General features: G+C 41.8%; 3 protein-coding genes across 3 annotated transcripts; 2 read left to right on the top strand and 1 right to left on the bottom strand.

The window, feature by feature from the left end:
* The first annotated feature begins 1,495 nt into the window (after nucleotides 1-1,495).
* On the top strand, nucleotides 1,496-2,278 carry LOC109238614. Its single transcript, XM_019405102.1, has one exon. It carries the CDS (start codon nucleotides 1,496-1,498, stop codon nucleotides 2,276-2,278), a length of 783 nt encoding a protein of 260 aa, XP_019260647.1.
* Nucleotides 2,279-4,652: 2,374 nt separating this feature from the next.
* LOC109238613 lies at nucleotides 4,653-6,674 on the bottom strand. Its single transcript, XM_019405101.1, has 2 exons — nucleotides 5,871-6,674; nucleotides 4,653-5,663 (listed from the first exon to the last, which is right to left on the bottom strand). The coding sequence occupies exons 1-2, from the start codon at nucleotides 6,672-6,674 to the stop codon at nucleotides 4,653-4,655; spliced, it is 1,815 nt and encodes a 604-aa protein (XP_019260646.1).
* Nucleotides 6,675-8,740: 2,066 nt separating this feature from the next.
* LOC109238611 lies at nucleotides 8,741-10,561 on the top strand. The gene has a single exon (XM_019405100.1). It carries the CDS (start codon nucleotides 8,741-8,743, stop codon nucleotides 10,559-10,561), a length of 1,821 nt encoding a protein of 606 aa, XP_019260645.1.
* Nucleotides 10,562-18,980: the final 8,419 nt, after the last annotated feature.

Genomic DNA, 18,980 nt, shown 5'->3' with positions numbered 1-18,980 from the left:
GGTGCCTAACACCTTCCCCTTAGAATAATTTCAAGCCCTTACCCTCTCTCTGGCTATTCAAATCGAACTCTTCTGGTGTCCTAATGCACCCTAATCATTAGGTGGCGACTCTTCAAAATTGCAAAACCCCTTTCTCAAAAGGAACGAGTTGTCCCTACCAAATGTTATAAACCCGATTTCGCGAGAAAAGGGGGCGCGACACCGCAAACTCATGGAGAGAAATGCTGATGGTGGAAAATGCGACGCAAAATGCGATCGCATATCTGGAATGCGGACCGCAAATCAACAATGCGACGACGGCCTGGAAACTAGGGTTCTGAAGTGCGATGGGCATGAAGAGAATGCGGACCGCATGTCTGTTATGCGACAGATATGCGGTCGCATATTTAACCTGAAAGGGCATTTTTGTCCGTTTTTGTCCCGAATTTTGGCCCTCCATAAGTAGATTTATTGGGGTTTGGTGGGCTCATCTTGTCTGACTGGGAGACTACAATACAAGGCTTTAATATTCCTCTCTTTTGGGAAGCTTTTGGGTCAAGAATCTTTCACTTTGTAAGCTTTATGGCATTTAATATTCTCTTGTTTTTTTTTTGTATGAGTAGCTAACTTTAAATACTAAGGTTGTGGACCCTAAATGGGTGTTATGTTAATGGGTGTTTAACATTGAATATATATATAATGGTTGGTTGATATTTATTTACTTCTCATTCTTCATTTATTGTTGGTGGTTGCAAACATTAACAAGTGCCATTAAAATTCTTGCTTTGCTTGGGAAAGTGGGTTAGAATTTGGTAGAAGTAAATATCAAAGACTCAAGGCTTTAAACCTTGTTTAATAGGATCGCTTACGAATAAGTGGGTTTTATTTGGCATATATTGATTGTTATTAATTGCAACTCTTTTATATTTGGAAAAATCATAAAGAGGAAATACTACCCAACTATTGGAAAAAATTGGGTAGTCATTTAGACATCATTTGCGTATCAAAAGGACCTTCCATTAGAAATATATCATATTAACACCGATAACATTACACTTCATTAAAGGGAACACAACCTTGGTTTCTAATCAAATTATTTACATTCTCAACATTACAATTAGTCATTACTTCAAACCAATATCATTTCATACTCTTGTTACCATTAACTAAATATAATCACGACTTTAGTCAAGTAACACACTATTTGAGTAACCTTTTCACACCTATTCCCTGTGGGATTCGACCCCAACCTTGTTGGGTTATTATATTTGACATTGACCGCCTTACACTATTTATTAAAGTGTAATTTGAGCGTATCACTTGGCAAAGTTTGTTTAGACTAGATTCTATTATTTTTGTATATATAGTCTACACTGTACAAAGAAATATACACAGAAAATTTTCCAATATTCACTCTCTGTTCATTTTCTTCATGGTATCAGAGCAGGCTTGAACTACTCCATTCACGATCCTACCACAATTTTTTTTCTCTCTTTTTGCTTTCTTCTCTTCAGCTATGAGCACTACTGGACAGACTCTAGATCCTCTAGCCTCAGCCACTTCCACAGCCGACCCTGTTGTACCAGCATCATCAGTTGTGAGTGGAGTGGTTGATTCATCACATCCCTACTATCTTCATCCCTCGGATTATCCATGGATGAATCTTGTGTCCACAGTTTTTGATGGAAGAAGCTATGGTGGATGGAGAAGAGCTATAATTGCTTTATCTGCAAAAAATAAGCTGGATTTTATTGATGGAACTCTTACTATTCCACAAATTGATTCTGGACTTCAAAGGACTTGGGCAAGGTGTAATGACATAGTATTGTCATGGTTGTTTAATTCTCTATCTATGGAAATAGGAGAGAGTGTTCTTTACCCCCAAAGTGCTAAGGACCTGTGGAGTGATTTAGAAGACAGATTTGGACAAACTAATGAAGCTAAGTTATTTCAGTTACAAAAAGAACTTAGTGTTGTGGTTCAAGGTAGCTCTACTGTATCAACCTATTTCACTAAGATGAAAAGCTTATGGGATGAGCTTGACGCCTTGAAAACTTTCTCAACATGTGTTTGTGAATGTGAATATGGATATAAGGTGAAGAATTCTAAGGCACATCAAGATGAAAGGTTGCTGCAATTTTTGATGGGGTTGAATGACATTTTCATAGGTGTTAGGAAAAATATTTTGTTGTCCTCGCCCTTACCTTCCATTGGGCAAGCTTATTCACTGGTGATACAAGATGAGAAACAGAGAGAGATTGAGGACAATAAACATTCAAAAAACAAAGTGAAATATTAAAGCAAAAAAAAACTTACGGAGGAATTAAAGGCCATAGGAAAAGCACAAAATCAGAAAGTCACAAGAACAGAGATGAAGCTTCGTCGTACGAAAACATAGATCAATAAACTAACTTTTGAACTATCGAATTACCTTGGACTAACAAAACTTGAGCGTTGACGTGAGGAGAGAGAAAATAGATTAAGCAAGAGAGCGCAGTAGGGATTGACATCGTGACACGGTAGCGAAGTAGCTTTGGACTCCACTCCAGATCAGAACACGTTAACAGCAAAAACGGTCATAATAGACAATTTAAGCATAATAACGCATGAAATGACCAATTTACCCTCGTGAGGAAGCAAGCATGTTGACGGAGAGCTCTCTGTTATTCCCTCTTCTAAGAAGTAGGAAATTTTAAGGAGTCCTCCACTAACAAAGTTTTTTTATTGGGAACAACTGCACATTAGAATGGTTTATATACCAATTTACATCATGCAAAGGAAGCCAAGGTTTAGTTATATTTTTAATACATAGGCTGGAGTCTGGCCTGACTCCTCCATATTGTGGACCTTAACAAGAGTGCATGCGAGCTCAGATGGATGGAGCTCCCATGGAGTCTACTAGTACATTCTGAGAGAAGATAGGAAGAAGAGAGAGTGGAGGAGCCGAGATATTTTCCTGAAAATGTGAACTCCCACCTCATTCCACTAATTGAACAAGAATATATACATGTTGACTAAACTAAATGCTTATTAACTAATTTGACTAGGCTAACCACTAAGCTAACAACTAACTAGAAATTATGTTACACAATACAATAATGAATGAATCTATTAACAATAATAACTATACTCATACCCCCCCCCCCCTCAAGTTGGAAGTGAGGTCCTCACAGCCAACTTGCCTAGGACAGCTGAATGTTTGACCCCTGTGAGAGCCTTAGTGAAGATATCAGCCAACTGATTGTGAGTGGAGGCCTTCTTGTAGTTTGTTCCTAACAAAGTGGCAATCAACTTCAATGTGCTTGGTTCTTTCGTAAAACACTGGATTATGAGCAATGTGTATAGCAGTTTGTTTTTCACAAAACACCTGGATGGGATTTGACTGTGCAACAGTAAGTTCTGCAAACAGCCTGCTCAACTAGACCAATTCCCCAACTACTTTTCTGAGAGATCTATATTCTGCTTCAGCTGAGGATAAGGAAACAGTCTCCTGCTTCTTGGACTTCCAGCTAATAGGGCTATCTCCCACTAAAACAATGTACCCAGTGACAGACCTCCTAGAGTCTGGGCAGGCTGCCCAATCTGAGTCACAAAAGGCCTTGATTGAGCAGTCAGGATTGTTGGAGAAGAAAACACCCAGAGTAGGATCCTTCTTAAGGTATCTGAGAAGATGAAATGCTGCTGTCAAATGGGTGTCTCTTGGAGCTTGCATAAACTGACTTAGGAGCTACACACTATAAGCTATATCCAACCTAGTATTGGTGAGAAAGTTGAGCTTTCCCACTAACTTCCTGTAGTATGTAGGGTCTGGTAGGAGATTGCCTTCTTGTGCTTTCCACTTTATGGCAGGGTCAAGGGGTAAGGAAACACTGTTGTAGTCAAAACACTGATATTCTTTCAACAATTCCAAGGTAAATTTCCTTTGAGAAATAAGGATGCCATCTGGTTTATTTAAGACTTCTAGTCCCAAAAAGTAGTGAAGCCTACCTAGATCCTTTATTTTGAACATTTGATCCAGGAAAGCCTTCAAACTTGCAATCTCTACTGAATCAGTTCCAGTAATCATAACATCATCAACATAGACAGCCACAAAAATGATGGATGAGGGAGTTTTCTTGCAGAAAAGGGAGTGATCATTTTCAGAATGTTGGTACCCTTTTGAGGACAATGCTTCAGTTAATTTGGCATACCACTGTCTGTTGGCCTGTTTAAGTCCATACAGTCACTTGTTCAGTCTGCACACCACTCTGCTTGAACTGTGTTGATCCACTACAAGCCCAGGAGGGGCTTCCATATAGACTTCCTCATGTGATTCCCCATAGAGAAAGGCATTGTTCACATTCAATTGGAATATGTCCCATCCCTTCTTAACAGCTACAATAACTAGGACTCTAACAGTAGTCATTTTCATGACATGGGAGAAAGTTTCTGTATAGTCAATCCCAGCCTACTGAGTGTAGCCTTTTACTACCAACCTAGCTTTGAACCCTTCAATGCTCCCATCAGTCCTATGTTTGATTTTATATACCCACTTACAACCTATTGCTTGTTTGCCAGCTGGCAAAGGGACCAAATCCCAAGTATGGTTGGCATGAAGTGCCTCAAATTCCTGTTTCATGGCTGCCTGCCAAGCAGGATTGAGGGTTGCCTCTTCATATGAAGATGGCTCACTATCATGGCAAACATTTTTGCATCAAGTGCTGACTTTCAGTAGATAGAGCATCAGGAGTGATATGATGATGATTGGAAAATAGGGCTTTTAGTGAAGGGGTGAAATGTTGTGTGACAGTGGAAAGTTGAGCAGAACTACTGGGTAGTTGGTAAACATAGTCTTTTAAGTAGGCAGGAGTTTGATGACTTCTGCTGGATTTCCTTAAAAATGGTGCTTCTGACTGAACATGTGTAGATGAAGGCTGTAAGTTGTTATCATTTGTGGATGGAGGGTCAGTGGTGTTTGGAGAAGGTGTATCATTAATAGATGTCTCAGAGTGGTGCTCTATCTCTGGAGATGTGACACTAACAGGACTTTGTCCTAAATTCATACGGAGAACCTGACTACTAACTTCAGCATAGTTAGGAGAAGAGACTGTTCTAAGAACAGCGGGAAAGGAAGCATTTTCAAAACTTAAGGAGAATGGAAAAACATTTTCATGGAAGATTACATCTCTGGAGATGTGAATTCTCCTGGTGGCTAGGCTTAGTACCTTGTAACCTTTTGTCCCAAATGGATATCCTACAAAGATGTGAGGAGTAGTTCTTGGTTCAAATTTGTCTCTGTGTATTTTGGGTAAAGTGGGATAGCATAAGCATCCAAAGCTTCTTAAGTGAGAATAATGAGGCTTCTTTTGATACAACAACTCAAAGGGGCATTTGTTGTTAAGGTAAGTGGTTGGCAGCCTATTTATCAAATAAGTGGCTGTTAGGATGCATTCTCCCCAATATTTGGTTGGGAGTTTGGACTGGAACATGAGAGCCCTGGCAGTTTCAAGAAGATATGTATGTTTTTTCTCCACTACACCATTTTGTTGTGGTGTATAGGGACATGTTTTCTGATGTATGATCCCTTTAGATTGGTAGAATGAAAGGGCTTCAGGGCTGGTGAACTCCAAGCCATTATCAGATCTAATGGTCTTTATGGATGTATTGAATTGGTTTTCAATCATGGTCACAAAAGCCTTTAAGGCCTGTAGGGCATTAATCTTGCAGCTCAACAGGTGGGTCCAAGTGGATCTACTAAAATCATCCACTAGTGTGAGAAAATATTTGTAATTATCATGGGTGGTTACATGCTAAGGGCCCCATATATCTATGTGCACCAGTTCAAATAATTTGGAGGTAGTGCTGGTTCTTTGAGGAAATGGGAGTCTAGTTTGTCTTGCCATAGGGCATACAGGGCAGATAAATGGTTGTCCTGGTGTAAATTTTACAGGGATTGAGGATATCCCTCTCATTTTAACAAAAGGAACATGACCAAGCCTATTGTGCCACAGAGAATTTACATCATACTTATCAAACACATATGAAGGCTCGTTCTTATTACTTGAAATGGAAGTATTTACAGATTGAGGAGTGTGACATGAATGAGTATGACTAACAGACTCATGACTATTTACAGATTGAGGGGCAGGAATACAATTGCAATAGGAAGTTGAAACAACAGAAGGTAAGACAGTTCTTTTACCCTTCAAACATCTGGAACAGAGATAGTACAGACTGTCTTTGCTACTACCAATCACCTGAGGCCTCTTCACTGAAGGGGCCTGCAACAGACAAAGTGCATCACTGAAAAACACAATACATCTAAGGTGTACTGCAAGGGAGTGAACAGAAATCAAGTTATACTTGAATGATGGGACATGAAGGACCCTATGTAGAACAATGTCTGAAGAAAGTATCACATCTCCAAATTCAAGAACCTTTACTCTGTATCCATTTGGTAGACTTATCAATAAGGGATAGGGTAATTTGGTGATATTGGTGAGTGCATGTCGGTTAAAAGTCATATGGTTGGATGCTCCTGAGTCTATAATCCAAAGATCAGCCTTTGATTCAAAATATTTGCATGAAGGTTTTTCAAAATCAATAGAAGAAGTACAGACAACAATACCTGCAAAATTGGCACTGCCACTAGTGGCATTAATGTTGCTAGTGGAACCTCCTGCATATCCTACTTGAAAATGTTGTAGCAAGGTCATTATCTACCCATATTGCTCCTTTGTTAGATTGACGTTCTGATTATCATCTTGTAGTTCTTGTTCATTTCCATTCTCATGAATCATGTCAGCTGGAGTTCCATGTACATTAGCCACAGATCCTTTTCCTCTGTTGAACTTGTGGTTCTAGTTGTTCCCTTGATTGTAGGGATGAGCATTGGCATTGTTACGATTGAAGTTTTGGTTATTATAGGAACTGCCTTGAGGATATCCATGTAACTTGTAGCACTTCTCCCTTGTATGACTGATGTGCCGGGGAATTTCGGCACATTTCAATACTAGTTGCTTAGATTTTAGCTTGTTTTAATGCAATTACCTCCTTTACTTATGTAATTTTGATGTTTTTACAGTACATAAGGACTAAGGACCCAAGAGCATGGAAATGAATGCAAAAAGACAAGAAAAGAGCAAAATGTAGTAAAAATGCGGTTCTGCGACGCATTATGCGATCACAGATAACATCTGCGAGCCGCATAATCGACACTCATATCGCAGACAAAAACAGAGTTCTGGGCAAATCTCAAGTCAAGAATGCGGTCCATTATGCGACCGCAGAACCTGTCTGTGAGCCGTAAAGTGGACCGCAAACCAACCATGAAGGTTGCTGAAGGACGAATGTGCGATGCAAAATGCGATCGCATTTCTACAATGCGAACCGCAGATCTGGAATGCGATGAAGATCTGAAAATTAGGGTTTCAGTCTGCGATGGGGACGTCCAAAATGCGAACCGCATTTCACTTATGCGACAAGAATGCGGTCGCATTTCTGACCTGAAGGGGTATTTTTGTCCGTTTTCTGTCCCGATTTTTAGTCCACTATAAATAGCTTTATGATATTTTTATGGGCTCATCTTGTCTAGTTTTTGAGCTACATTCCAAGACTTAAATATTCTTCACTTTTGGCATTTTTTGGGTCAAGAATCTTCACTTTGTAAGCTTTATGGCAATTAATATTCTCTTGTTTTTGTATTTTAGCATGAGTAGCTAACTTTAAATGCTAAGGTTGTGGACCCTAAATGGGTGTTTAACATTGAATATATATATATATATATAATGGTTGGTTGATATTTATTTACTTCTCATTCTTCATTTATTGTTGGTGGTTGCAAACATTAACAAGTGCCATTAAATTCTTTCTTTGCTTGGGAAAGTGGCTTAGAATTTGGTAGAAGTAAATAGCAAAGACTCAAGGCTTTAAACCTTGTTTAATAAGATCGCCTAGGAATAAGTGGGTCTTATTTGGCATATATTGATTGTTATTAATTGCAACTCTTTTATATTTGGGAAAATTATAAAGAGGAAATACTACTCACCTATTAGGAAATATTGGGTAGTCACCTAGACATCAATTGCATATCAAAAGGACCTTCCATTAGAAATATATCATATTAACACCGATAGCATTACACTTCATTAAAGGGGACACAACCTTGGTTGCTTTAATCCAATTAATTACACTCTAAATTTTCCAACTAGTTGTTACTTCAAAACAAACTCAATCCATACTCTTGTTATTATTAATTCATATTCTTGTTACCGTTAACTGAATAGAATTACGACTTTAGTCGAGCAACACACTATTCAAGTAACCTTTTCACACCTATTCCCTGTGGGATTTGACCCCAACCTTGTTGGGTTATTATATTTGACATCGACCGCCTTACACTATTTCTTAAAAGTGTAATTTGAGCGTATCAAATTTTGGCGCCGTTGCCGGGGAATACGGTTTTGAAATTACTATTTAGTGTGTGCTTTACTTTACGTCTTATTCTATTCCATCACTCTTCGCTTGCTTTGCTTGGTGTTGATAGGAAAACATGTCTGACTACGAGGAAGAAATGGATGAAAACCCCTTGCGGACATAGATGAGTATATTGACGATACAAATGCTATTGTACCTCCGGCTGTTGGTGCCTCAACTTTCAAAGTGGAACATGGTCTAATCCTAATGCTCAAAGCGGAAGGGTTTTTCAGGAATTCTACTGATGATGATCCACTACAACATCTTAGGAATTTCTTGGGAGTGTGTGCTATGCGTAAGCAGAACAATGTCTCAAATAAGGTTGAGGGTCGTCAAGTACTCACTAGCTGGAGACGCAGGGAAGTGGCTTCAAAACTTGCCACCAAATTCCATCCGGTCTTGGCCTAAACTTGTCCGGGCATTTCTAGCAAAGTGGTTCCCACAGAGCAAGAAGTCCGAGCTTCGAGACAAGATTTTCTTCTTCAAGCAACAACCAGGGGAACACTTATATGAGGCATGGGATCGATTCAAATTGTATTTGGTGAGGTCTCCCAATCATGATTTTCCAGAGTCCATCTTGCTAGAGAAATTTTATATGGGTTTGGATCCTATGAACCAAGCTATAGCGAAGAATGCAGCGGACGGATCTTTTATGGAAGAGTCATTTGCAAGAGTTACACAAATACTTGACAAGATGGCAAAACACAATCAAGCTTGGCATTCTGAGGATACTTCAGGCGGAGTTGCATATGGTTCTCCTTCCTTGACCAAATTGATCAAGGAGAATCAAGAGAGGGACCAAATAATTGCAGGGTTGGCCACAAATGTAAATGTGTTGACAAAAATGCTCACGAAAAATCAAACAGAAAAGGCGAATGTAGTCGAGGATGTGCAACCTATCTCCAATGAAGAGTTTGATGAAGCTAATTACATCAACAACTCTCAAGGAGAGTATCAACGACAATATTATCAGGGTCAGGGGCAGCAAAGTCAATGGAGGCCGAACCCGCAAGGGCAAGGCAACCAACAATGGCGACATGACCAAGGTGGCTCAAACCAAGGGAATTGGAACAACAGCAACAACTTTTCCAACCGGAGTTCAAACCCCAATGTTCCTCCAAAGGGTCAATATTCGAACCAAGGGTCTTCTAGTGAATCTAAGTTGGAAGCTATGCTCGAGCGAGTGTTGCAAAATCAAGGAAAATCCGATACTTCAATGAGGAACATGACCGAGGTTGTTGGATCTCATACCGCCCCCATCCAAAAATTGGAGATGCAAATGAGAAACCTCTCCAAAGAGCAAAATCCAAAACAAAAGGGAACACTCCCTAGTGACACGGTTGCAAATCCAAGAGGTAGTGGGAGTGGCCCAACTTCTCACATCATGGCAATCACTACTAGGAGTGGGAAAGTGCTACACGGAGAGGGTGAAAAAACGGTTGAAGCAGATGAGTCCGAACAAAGAGTTAAGGTTGAAGAGCCAAGTGTTGTCGAGGTTGAAAAGATTCCGGAAGAGTCGAATGTGCAAAAAGAGAACCGGGAAGAGGTGAAGGAAAAAGTGAAAGAGACACCAAAAGCTCTTCCACCTATTCCTAGACCTCCTCCCCCATTTCCTCAAAGGCTCGCGAGAAAGATTGATGATAGCAAACTTGAAAAATTCTACGACATCCTCAAGCAATTAACGGTGAATATTCCATTTGTGGAGGCTTTTCAAGAGATGCCGGGGTTTGCCAAATATTTAAAGGATTTGATCACCAAAAAGAAGACCGCAAAGAATGAGGTAGTAAGCATGACTCACCGGGTTAGCTCTATTATTGCCACAACCAAAGTCCAAAAGAAAGAAGACCCGGGAGCTTTCACCATTCCTTGCACCATCGGTTCACGCGATTTTGCAAGAGCCTTATGTGATAATGGGGCTAGCATCAACTTAATGCCTCTTGCCATCTATAAGCAAGCGGGGTTAGGTATGCCAAGACCCACTAGTATGAGATTGCAAATGGCCGATCGGTCAATCAAAGGCCCGGTGGGAATTCTCGACGATGTACTTGTAAAAGTGGGGAAGTTTCATTTGCCCGCCGATTTTGTAATTCTTGACTGTGCGGTTGATAAAGAAATTGCTATCATTTAGGGGAGACCATTCCTAGCCACGGGAAGGGCACTCATGGATTCGGAGAGGAATGAAATTAAATTCCGGGTGAATGATGAAGAAGTCACATTTCAAGCGAGCAAGGGTATGAAACTACCCCATGAGTATGAATGCATTTCAGTGATAGATGTTGTTGATGAGGTAGAAGGTGCCGTCGAAATGAAAATGGAAGAACAATGCCTTGGTGAGGCATTGGCGGCTATCTTGGTTAACTTTGATGTTGAAGCCATGGATGGGTACATTGAGTCGGTAAATGCATTGGAGGGTCTTGGATCATACACTTATACTCCGGCAATGCTTTCGCTTGACTTGGAGAATAGAGCCACACCTCCCGCAAAGCCATCAATCATTGAGCCGCCACAACTAGAGCTCAAGCCACTTCCCCCGCACCTAAGGTATAAATTTCTTGGCTCTAATGATACTTTACCCATAATTGTTTCGTCTTTGTTAAATGATGTGCAGGTGAAACAATTGTTGGAGGTCTTGAAGGAGCATAGGCAAGCCATTGTGAACAATTGCGGATATCCGAGGGATTCCCGCGGGAATTTGTGAACACAAGATCCAATTGGAGAGCGACACGAAGCCAAGTGTGGAACATCAATGACGGTTGAACCCGTCAATGCAAGAGGTGGTAAAGAAAGAAATCATCAAGTGGTTGGATGCCGGGGTTGTCGACCCCATTTCCGATAGTTCGTGGGTGAGCCCGGTGCAACGTGTGCCGAAAAAGGGAGGCATGACCATAATTGAAAATGATAAAAACGAGCACATCCCAACAAGAACGGTAACCGGTTGGAGGGTGTGTATGGATTATCAGAAGCTCAACAGTGCCACATGCAAAGACCATTACCCTATGCCTTTTATTGATCAAATGCTTGATCGGCTAGCGGGAAGGTCATTCTATTGTATCCTTGACGGATATTCCGGCTACAACCAAATCAACATCGCATTGGAGGATCAAGAGAAAACAACATTCACTTGTCCCTATGGAACTTTTGCCTTTAGTCGGATGCCATTTGGTTTGTGCAATGCTCCGGCTACTTTTCAAAGGTGCATGATGTCCATTTTCTCCGACATGGTGGAGGATTTTCTAGAGGTCTTCATGGATGACTTCTCGGTAGTAGGTGATTCTTTTGAGCATTGTCTTAAGAATATGAGACAAGTGCTTAACCTTGTGCTAAATTGGGAGAAATGCCATTTCATGGTGGATGAAGGCATCGTATTGGGGCATAGAATTTCCAAACATGGCATTGAGGTTGACCGAGCTAAGATCGAGATTATTTCCAAGCTTCGTCCACCCACTTCCGTCAAAGGTGTTCGATGTTTCTTAGGGCATGCCGGATTTTATAGCCGGTTCATCAAGGATTTTTCCAAAATTGCAAACCCTATGTGCAAGCTCCTTGAAAAAGACACCAAATTTGTGTTTGATGAGAAATGCCTCAAAGCTTTTGAGGAATTGAAGCTAAGGCTCACCATGGCACCTATTATTGCCACACCCGATTGGTCTCTTCCTTTTGAGCTCATGTGTGACACTAGTGGTGTAGCTATTGGAGCAATGCTTGGCCAACGTCACAACAAAGTTCTTCACCCGGTCTATTACGCAAGCAAGACACTCAATGGGGCGCAAATGAATTACACGGTAACTGAGCAAGAGCTTCTTGCCATTGTTTATGCCTTTGAGAAGTTCCGAGCTTATTTGTTGGGGTCCAAGGTGATAGTGTACACGGATCATGCTGCTCTTCGCTACCTTATGGCAAAGAAGGATGCAAAGCCACGGTTGATTCGATGGGTTTTATTGTTGCAAGAGTTTGACTTCGAGGTCAAGGATCGCAAGGGAACTCAAAATCAAGTAGCGGATCACTTATCAAGGCTTGAGGAAACAGGGAGACCAAAGGGAGATCTTGAGATCAACGATGCTTTCCCGGATGAGCACATCTTGGCACTATCTAGCACTTTTGCTCCTTGGTATGCCGATATTGCTAACTATTTGGTGAGTGACCTTATTTCGGAGGGTTTGGAGTCCTATCAAAAGAAGAAGTTCTTGAGAGATTGTCGGCAATATTATTGGGAAGAGCCATACTTGTTTCGTGTTTGTGCCGACAACATCATTCGAAGATGTGTTCCAGAAGAAGAAGTTATGCCTATTATAAAAGCATGCCATGACTCGCCGGTTGGGGGTCATCATGGGGGAAATCGAACGGAGGCCAAGGTACTTGAATGTGGTTACTATTGGCCGACAATCTATCATGATGCCAATCAAATGGTCAAGGCTTGTGACCAATGTCAAAGGCAAGGATCAATCTCCAAGAGGCATGAAATGCCTATGAACTTTGTGATGGAGATAGAAATCTTCGATGTGTGGGGAATTGACTTTATGGGTCCATTTGTGAGCTCTTATGGGATGAAATATATCTTGGTAGCTGTGGACTATGTGTCCAAATGTGTTGAAGCAATTGCTTTGCCTAACAATGAGGCAAGAAGTGTGACCGCGTTCTTGAAGAAAAACATATTCACTCGGTTTGGCACTCCTAGGGCCATTCTTAGTGATGGCGGGTCTCACTTATGTAACAAGGCTTTTACGGGACTACTAGAAATGGCGTCAAGCACAAGGTGGCCACACCTTATCATCCCCAATCTAGTGGTCAAGTTGAGGTTTCCAATCGGGAGATCAAGAACATTCTAGCAAAAACTGTTAATGCAAACAGGACAGACTGGTCAAGGAAGCTAGATGACGCAATTGTGGGCATACCGCACGGCGTACAAGACTCCTATTGGTAATTCTCCATATCGGTTAGTCTTCGGAAAAGCTTGTCATCTACCTGTAGAATTGGAACACAAAGGCATGCGGGCTCTAAAAAGGTTGAACTTGGATTGGGCTGAAGCTGCAAATTTGAGGTTGACATAACTCAACGAAATGGAAGAATTCCGTTTCCATGCATATGAAAGTGCAGCTGTGTATAAGGAAAGGATGAAGTTAGTCCATGACAAGAAGATCTTGAAAAGGGAGTTCAAATCGGGTGACTTGGTTTTGATCTTTAACTCCAGGCTCAAATTGTTTCCGGGCAAGCTTAAATCCAAATGGTTCGGTCCGTTCAAAGTGGTAAGTGTCTCTCCTTATGGAGCTGTGGAACTGGCATCGGAAGATGGGTCCCGGACATTTAAGGTAAATGGACAACGCATCAAGCAGTACCTGGGCACAGATGGAGAAAAACATGTGGTGGAGCAGCTGGCTCTAAAAGATGGTCCGTGTCCGACCGTTGAGTGAATCCAAAGGAACATCAACTTCGTCGTGCCGCGACGTTAAATCAAGCGCTTCATGGGAGGCAACCCATGTGTGGTAACACTCTTTTGTTCTTTGAATTTTTAATTTTTGATAGATAGATTTTCTTGAGCAAATTAATCTGTGTGTTAGAGTGCAGGGGGGTCAAAGTATCACAACACATGGTAGGAATGCATGAAAAAGGTAAGAAAAATCGCTGTGTGAAGTTTGCTGCAAAGATGCGTCGCATTTAACTATGCGGACCGCATTTTGATCGCAAACCCAAGTAGTGAATTTGGCAAAAATTGGTTGTCAGAATGCGATGTGGTTGTGCACAATGCGAACCGCATTTCACTTATGCGATCGCATTGTGCACCGCATTTCTGACTCGTAAGGCTCAATTGAACCTACCGCATAACACATATGCGGTCGCATTGTATGTTATGCAGTGCCCTACCTACCGCAGAATTGACAAGGTATGTGGCCGCATTCTCTCGTCTCTAACTCACTCAAAACAAAACGAAAACAAAAAGGAAAGTAAAAAGAACAAAGAAAACAAAAAAGAAAAGAAAAAAAATTAAGGGGGAAAAATATGAACAGCACAGGGAAGTTAACAACAAGGAATAGAATCGTTCAACGTTCAAATCTTCAAATTCATCCCTGTAGTGTGCACACTAAGCCTCGCTGGTATGTACCCATTCCCCACTCTTTTTGTTTACGATTCACATTGTGTGCTCGTTGATTCTCATTCATCCCGTTCTGCAAATATGTGTTTATGTGTTGCTGTATGTAGTTGTTTCTCCGTAGTTTAGTCGATTCTGGGTTGGAAATTATCTGGGCAAATGGGTCGAAGGAACTAGGGCCACCATTGCTGAGATGGTTGTTGAAGAAGAAGGCATATGCGGCCCGCAAAGTCAAAATGCGGTCCGCATTTTAGCCGCAGACCTAACCCTAGGTCTTCTGATGAAGATGATGAAATGCAGTGACTTTGCGATTTCATAATTGATATACGGATCACAAAGCTACCACAGAGTGACACAGACCACCCAGTTAAGAGCATGGTATTTTGCGGTTGTTCTGCAATCGCATTCCCCACTTTGCGGTGGAGTCTGCGATCGCATTGTGTGATTTATGTTTTGGGCAAGTCAACTCAGCGATGGTTATGCGGTCCGCATAATGGTTATGCGACCGCATAACCCACCGCAGACTGAGACCCATTTGAGACTAACAGATTTGCGACGATTCTGCGGTCCGCATTGCGGTTTTGCGACCGCAGATCATGTCGCATTTCATGTTTTTCTTTTAAATTCTTCTGATTTTTCTTAGCATTGCGAATGTTGTCACTCATACTTCACTATTGTGCAGATATGGCTCCAAAGAAACACTCAGCCTCTGCATCAAAAAGGGCTTCCTCCAGTCGCCAAGAAACACAAGCAAAACGTTCACGGACGGAAGCAACTTGCCAAACCCCTCCCAGGCTGATGAGGAGGAGGTCAGGCCCTCAGTTAATTAAGAGGCTGAAGAAAGAAGGAAACATGGAGAAGACTTCCACCTCCGATTTGGGGTTGAGGGGTCTAGGAAACTATACAAAGAAGGGCTCACCAAGCGCAAAATCCTGGTCGAAAAACAATTGAGCTTGAATGGGCTGAAAGACCAATACCCCCACACCCTGGAGAACATAAAAGCACAGAGATGGGAGTGCTTCACTGAGCCACCCACTGAGTACAATGAAACCCTTGTGCGGGAATTTTATGCATCATATGGAGCCTCTAGGACACCACACCATAAACGCGACAGGATTTTTGCTGAGACTGTCCTTGTTCGGGAACAGACTGTGTTTTGCGACAGTCAAGCCATAAATGAAGTGTATTTCCCTGGCTGGGATGAAAGCACTGCTGAGTACAAGGCTAAATTTGCGAATAGGGAGTATAAGCGTGGGTATATTGCTTCGGTGATAGCGAAGGGGACCCCTGCTTGGATAAACCCTCGGCACAAGATATACAAGGAAGATCTCACGAGAGAGGGTTGCTACTGGCTCAGTTTTGTGACTTCTCGATTGGTGCCAACCCAGAATGAGACTGAAATAGCCATTGAGAAGGCCCTTCTTATTGCTTGTATCATGACGGGTATCAAGATAGATGTTGGAGATCTGATTTTCCAAGAAATAGGGATCCGAGCAAAGCAGCAGGCCACTTCACTTCCTTTCCCTTGCCTGATCACAGCTCTCTGTAAAGCTGTGAAAGTTCCCCTCATGCCACACTATGACAAAACTGGGAAGGAGACAAGGGACATTGATATCACTCGTATCACTGAGGCTGCTGTCCCACCACAGGTTCAGATTCCAGATCCTTTTACTGCAGAGCCTTCCGATTCCTAAACTCTATTGACTCCTCAGGTCACAGTGGCATCCACTTCTACGTCCGAGCCTGCCTCTCAGTCCACCACTGTTCAGCCTTTTGTTGCCATCCCAGCCGTCTCAAAGCTTAGTCTCCTGGCTCAGCATGCCAATGCCAAAGTAGATCAGCTCTTGAAGACCTTACCCAACCTCATCAAACAAGCCCTGACTCCAATGCAAACCTCAGTGACAGCTATTCAGAAACAACAATTAGCGTATGAGAATCGTTTGCAGCAAAGTTACGGGTTGAGAAGATCGAGCGGGGTGAAGTTAGTGGGTTACCGGGCCTCAAGGAGGAGGTTGCTTCTATAAAGACCGAGCTCCACAAAATGCAGAACTTGGATTTTGATCTGTCATCCCTCCTTCCTACAGATGGTGGTCAGGTTGCAAGCACAGCAGTTCCGGACTTGGGCCTCGACTTCTCTACACTTATGACTGATGGTACCGTTCCTACAGCCGGGACTTCCCAACCTCCAGCTCCTCCTGTACGCATTGACATTCCTGATGAGGAGGTTTCCGGACGATCTACTGAGTCCGAGGATCAGGAGGCAGATGAGGGTGAGGAGGAGGAAAGTTCATGGTCCTCGGAGGATGATGGCCCTCAGGAGAAAGGCAAGCAGGTTGTGGTTCCTTCAAGTGAGGAGCTGGAGCAAGCAGAACTTCAGACAGCAATCGAACATTCGCTAGCAGATTTGGCCGCCCCTGCAGATTCATCGGCCACTCAGCCATCAGTGGGCAAGGCTAGCAGCTCACAAGTCCCAGCTCCAGCTCCAGTTCTTGCCCAGCCAGAGATCCCTACTGCAGTCGAGGTCACTCCTCAGACCGAGCTCTCATCAGTCCCAGCTTCAGCATCAGAGAGCGACCCCGCCATCACTGAGCAGGCTACTGACTCCCATAGCGCTTAGTGCGCCTCAGGGAGCCCCTTGTACTCTATGCTTTTGTTTTTATGCATTGGGGACAATGCATGCTGTTAAGTTGTGTTCTGTGTATGTTAGTATGGTTTCTGTACATAAGCTGTGTTATGTAGTTCGTGATCATTTTTATATTAGTGTTTTTGTGATTTCGATGCATAAGTTATGGTACCCTTGTGAATATGATACCCTTATACATGTAAAAAACAAAAAAAAAACAAAAATAGATAGTCATTCATCTTTAGTAATTAGCAATGAATTCCCCTTGGTTTTTCTTCGTCGGGTTCTTTTCCAAGGGTGTAATAGTAGAACCAGGACAGTAGAATGAAACATCTAGACCTGTTTGGTGTAATTGTCTAGTCTCAAGCATGTGTGTCTGTATATAGTATATACCCTTCTAGAGAAAGATATCAACTGTGTGAACATGAGGCTCGCTCTGTGACTCTATGTCTACCTAGAGTTATACTTGTACATATGATGGAAGCTTTGAGTTGCCAAGTGTTGACTCGAGGGCTTCAAACTATGTGAGCCAAACAGTTCGTGTGCCATGTGTGTGAGTTCTTTGTGTAAATATTTCTTGTGTTTGCTTCTGCCATCTAGAACTTGCCCGGGTGGTCTTTCGATACTTATAATAATTACACTTGGTTGGAGAGATGACTTTAGGCAATCTTTGTGATCTTTCAAGCCAGTTAGCCTTTCAAGCCACCTATTGTGCAGTTAATATCCTTAATTACCCCATTTGAGCCTTTAACCTTTTCTTTGGCTACCTCTTTACAAACATTTCCCTTTTTGTAAAATAATTCCCTCTTTTGAACCCGTCCCTCCTTGAACGTTGAGAATGAGGCTAAAAGCCTAAGTTGGGGGTGTGATGTCAAAATGGAAATTGGTAAGGTTGTACATTGGGTGTAGGATCGTATACCTCAAAGTGTTTGTGCTAAATTATTCAAGCTCCAAAATAAAACATGTATATAAAAAATAAAAAAAAATAAAAAAAAAGAGAAATCTTTGTATGTATATAAATTATGGAGCCTTGAAGAAAATGAGAGAGGTATTAGAGTGGTTCTACATTGGGAACTAGATGCCAATGAGGCTTTGTGGGTTGAAAAGAAACATAGTGCAAAAGAATGAAAAATGTGAATAGTGTTCAAGGAGGGTGAAGTCACTCGTATCCAAATGCGTATCCGACCCTTTCCTAAACCTACATTACAAGCCAAAAAAGTCCTTATGGGATCTCCAACCGAGCGTTCTTAGAATAAAGCGATGAATTAAAATAAGGGCAAGCCTATGGTATGGTATGTTGAAACACTTGAAACTCTTTTCCGAGAGTGAGTGTCTTTGTGAATTCGTCCCTTATTGTTTTGTTGTCATTGTATATAATGTGATTTTGGGACTTTCTTTCTAGTGAGGGCACATGAACTTTAAGGTTGAATATAAGTTGAGCTTTGGAGTCAAATACAAGTGCACTCAGCTGAGGGTAGCACTTAGTCACCTTGTCGGAGGCTCAAAATTCACAAGTTGATTAGTTTTCCTTGTATATATTGATTGGTTCAGGAAGGGTAAAACAATAGAAGTCACATGCTTGAAGTACTAGCAACAAACACCACTCATGGTCATTTTTGGTTCATATTCTGCAAATAAAGTCTAGAATAGGATAGTGTCGTGTTAATTGCTTGAGGACAAGCAAGAGTTTAAGTTGGGGGTGTTGATGTGCCAGGGAATTTTGGCACATTTCAATACTAGTTGCTTAGATTTTAGCTTGTTTTAATGCAATTACCTCCTTTACTTATGTAATTTTGGTGTTTTTACAGTACATAAGGACTAAGGACCCAAGATCATGGA

The sequence above is a fragment of the Nicotiana attenuata genome, unplaced genomic scaffold (genome assembly GCF_001879085.1).
Source record: "Nicotiana attenuata strain UT unplaced genomic scaffold, NIATTr2, whole genome shotgun sequence".
Taxonomy (NCBI): domain Eukaryota; kingdom Viridiplantae; phylum Streptophyta; class Magnoliopsida; order Solanales; family Solanaceae; genus Nicotiana; species Nicotiana attenuata.
The sequence above is the reverse complement of the archived record's forward strand: the minus strand, read 5'-3'. Positions and strand labels throughout refer to the sequence as shown.

Coding starts and splice junctions, on each gene's coding strand:
- LOC109238614 (XM_019405102.1), top strand. CDS start 1,496: ATGAGCACTACTGGACAGACTCTAGATCCTCTAGCCTCAGCCACTTCC.
- LOC109238611 (XM_019405100.1), top strand. CDS start 8,741: ATGTCTCAAATAAGGTTGAGGGTCGTCAAGTACTCACTAGCTGGAGAC.
- LOC109238613 (XM_019405101.1), bottom strand. CDS start 6,674: ATGACCTTGCTACAACATTTTCAAGTAGGATATGCAGGAGGTTCCACT. Junction 5,664..5,870: donor GACAACCATTTATCTGCCCT/GTATGCCCTATG, acceptor AATGCCCTACAG/GCCTTAAAGGCTTTTGTGAC.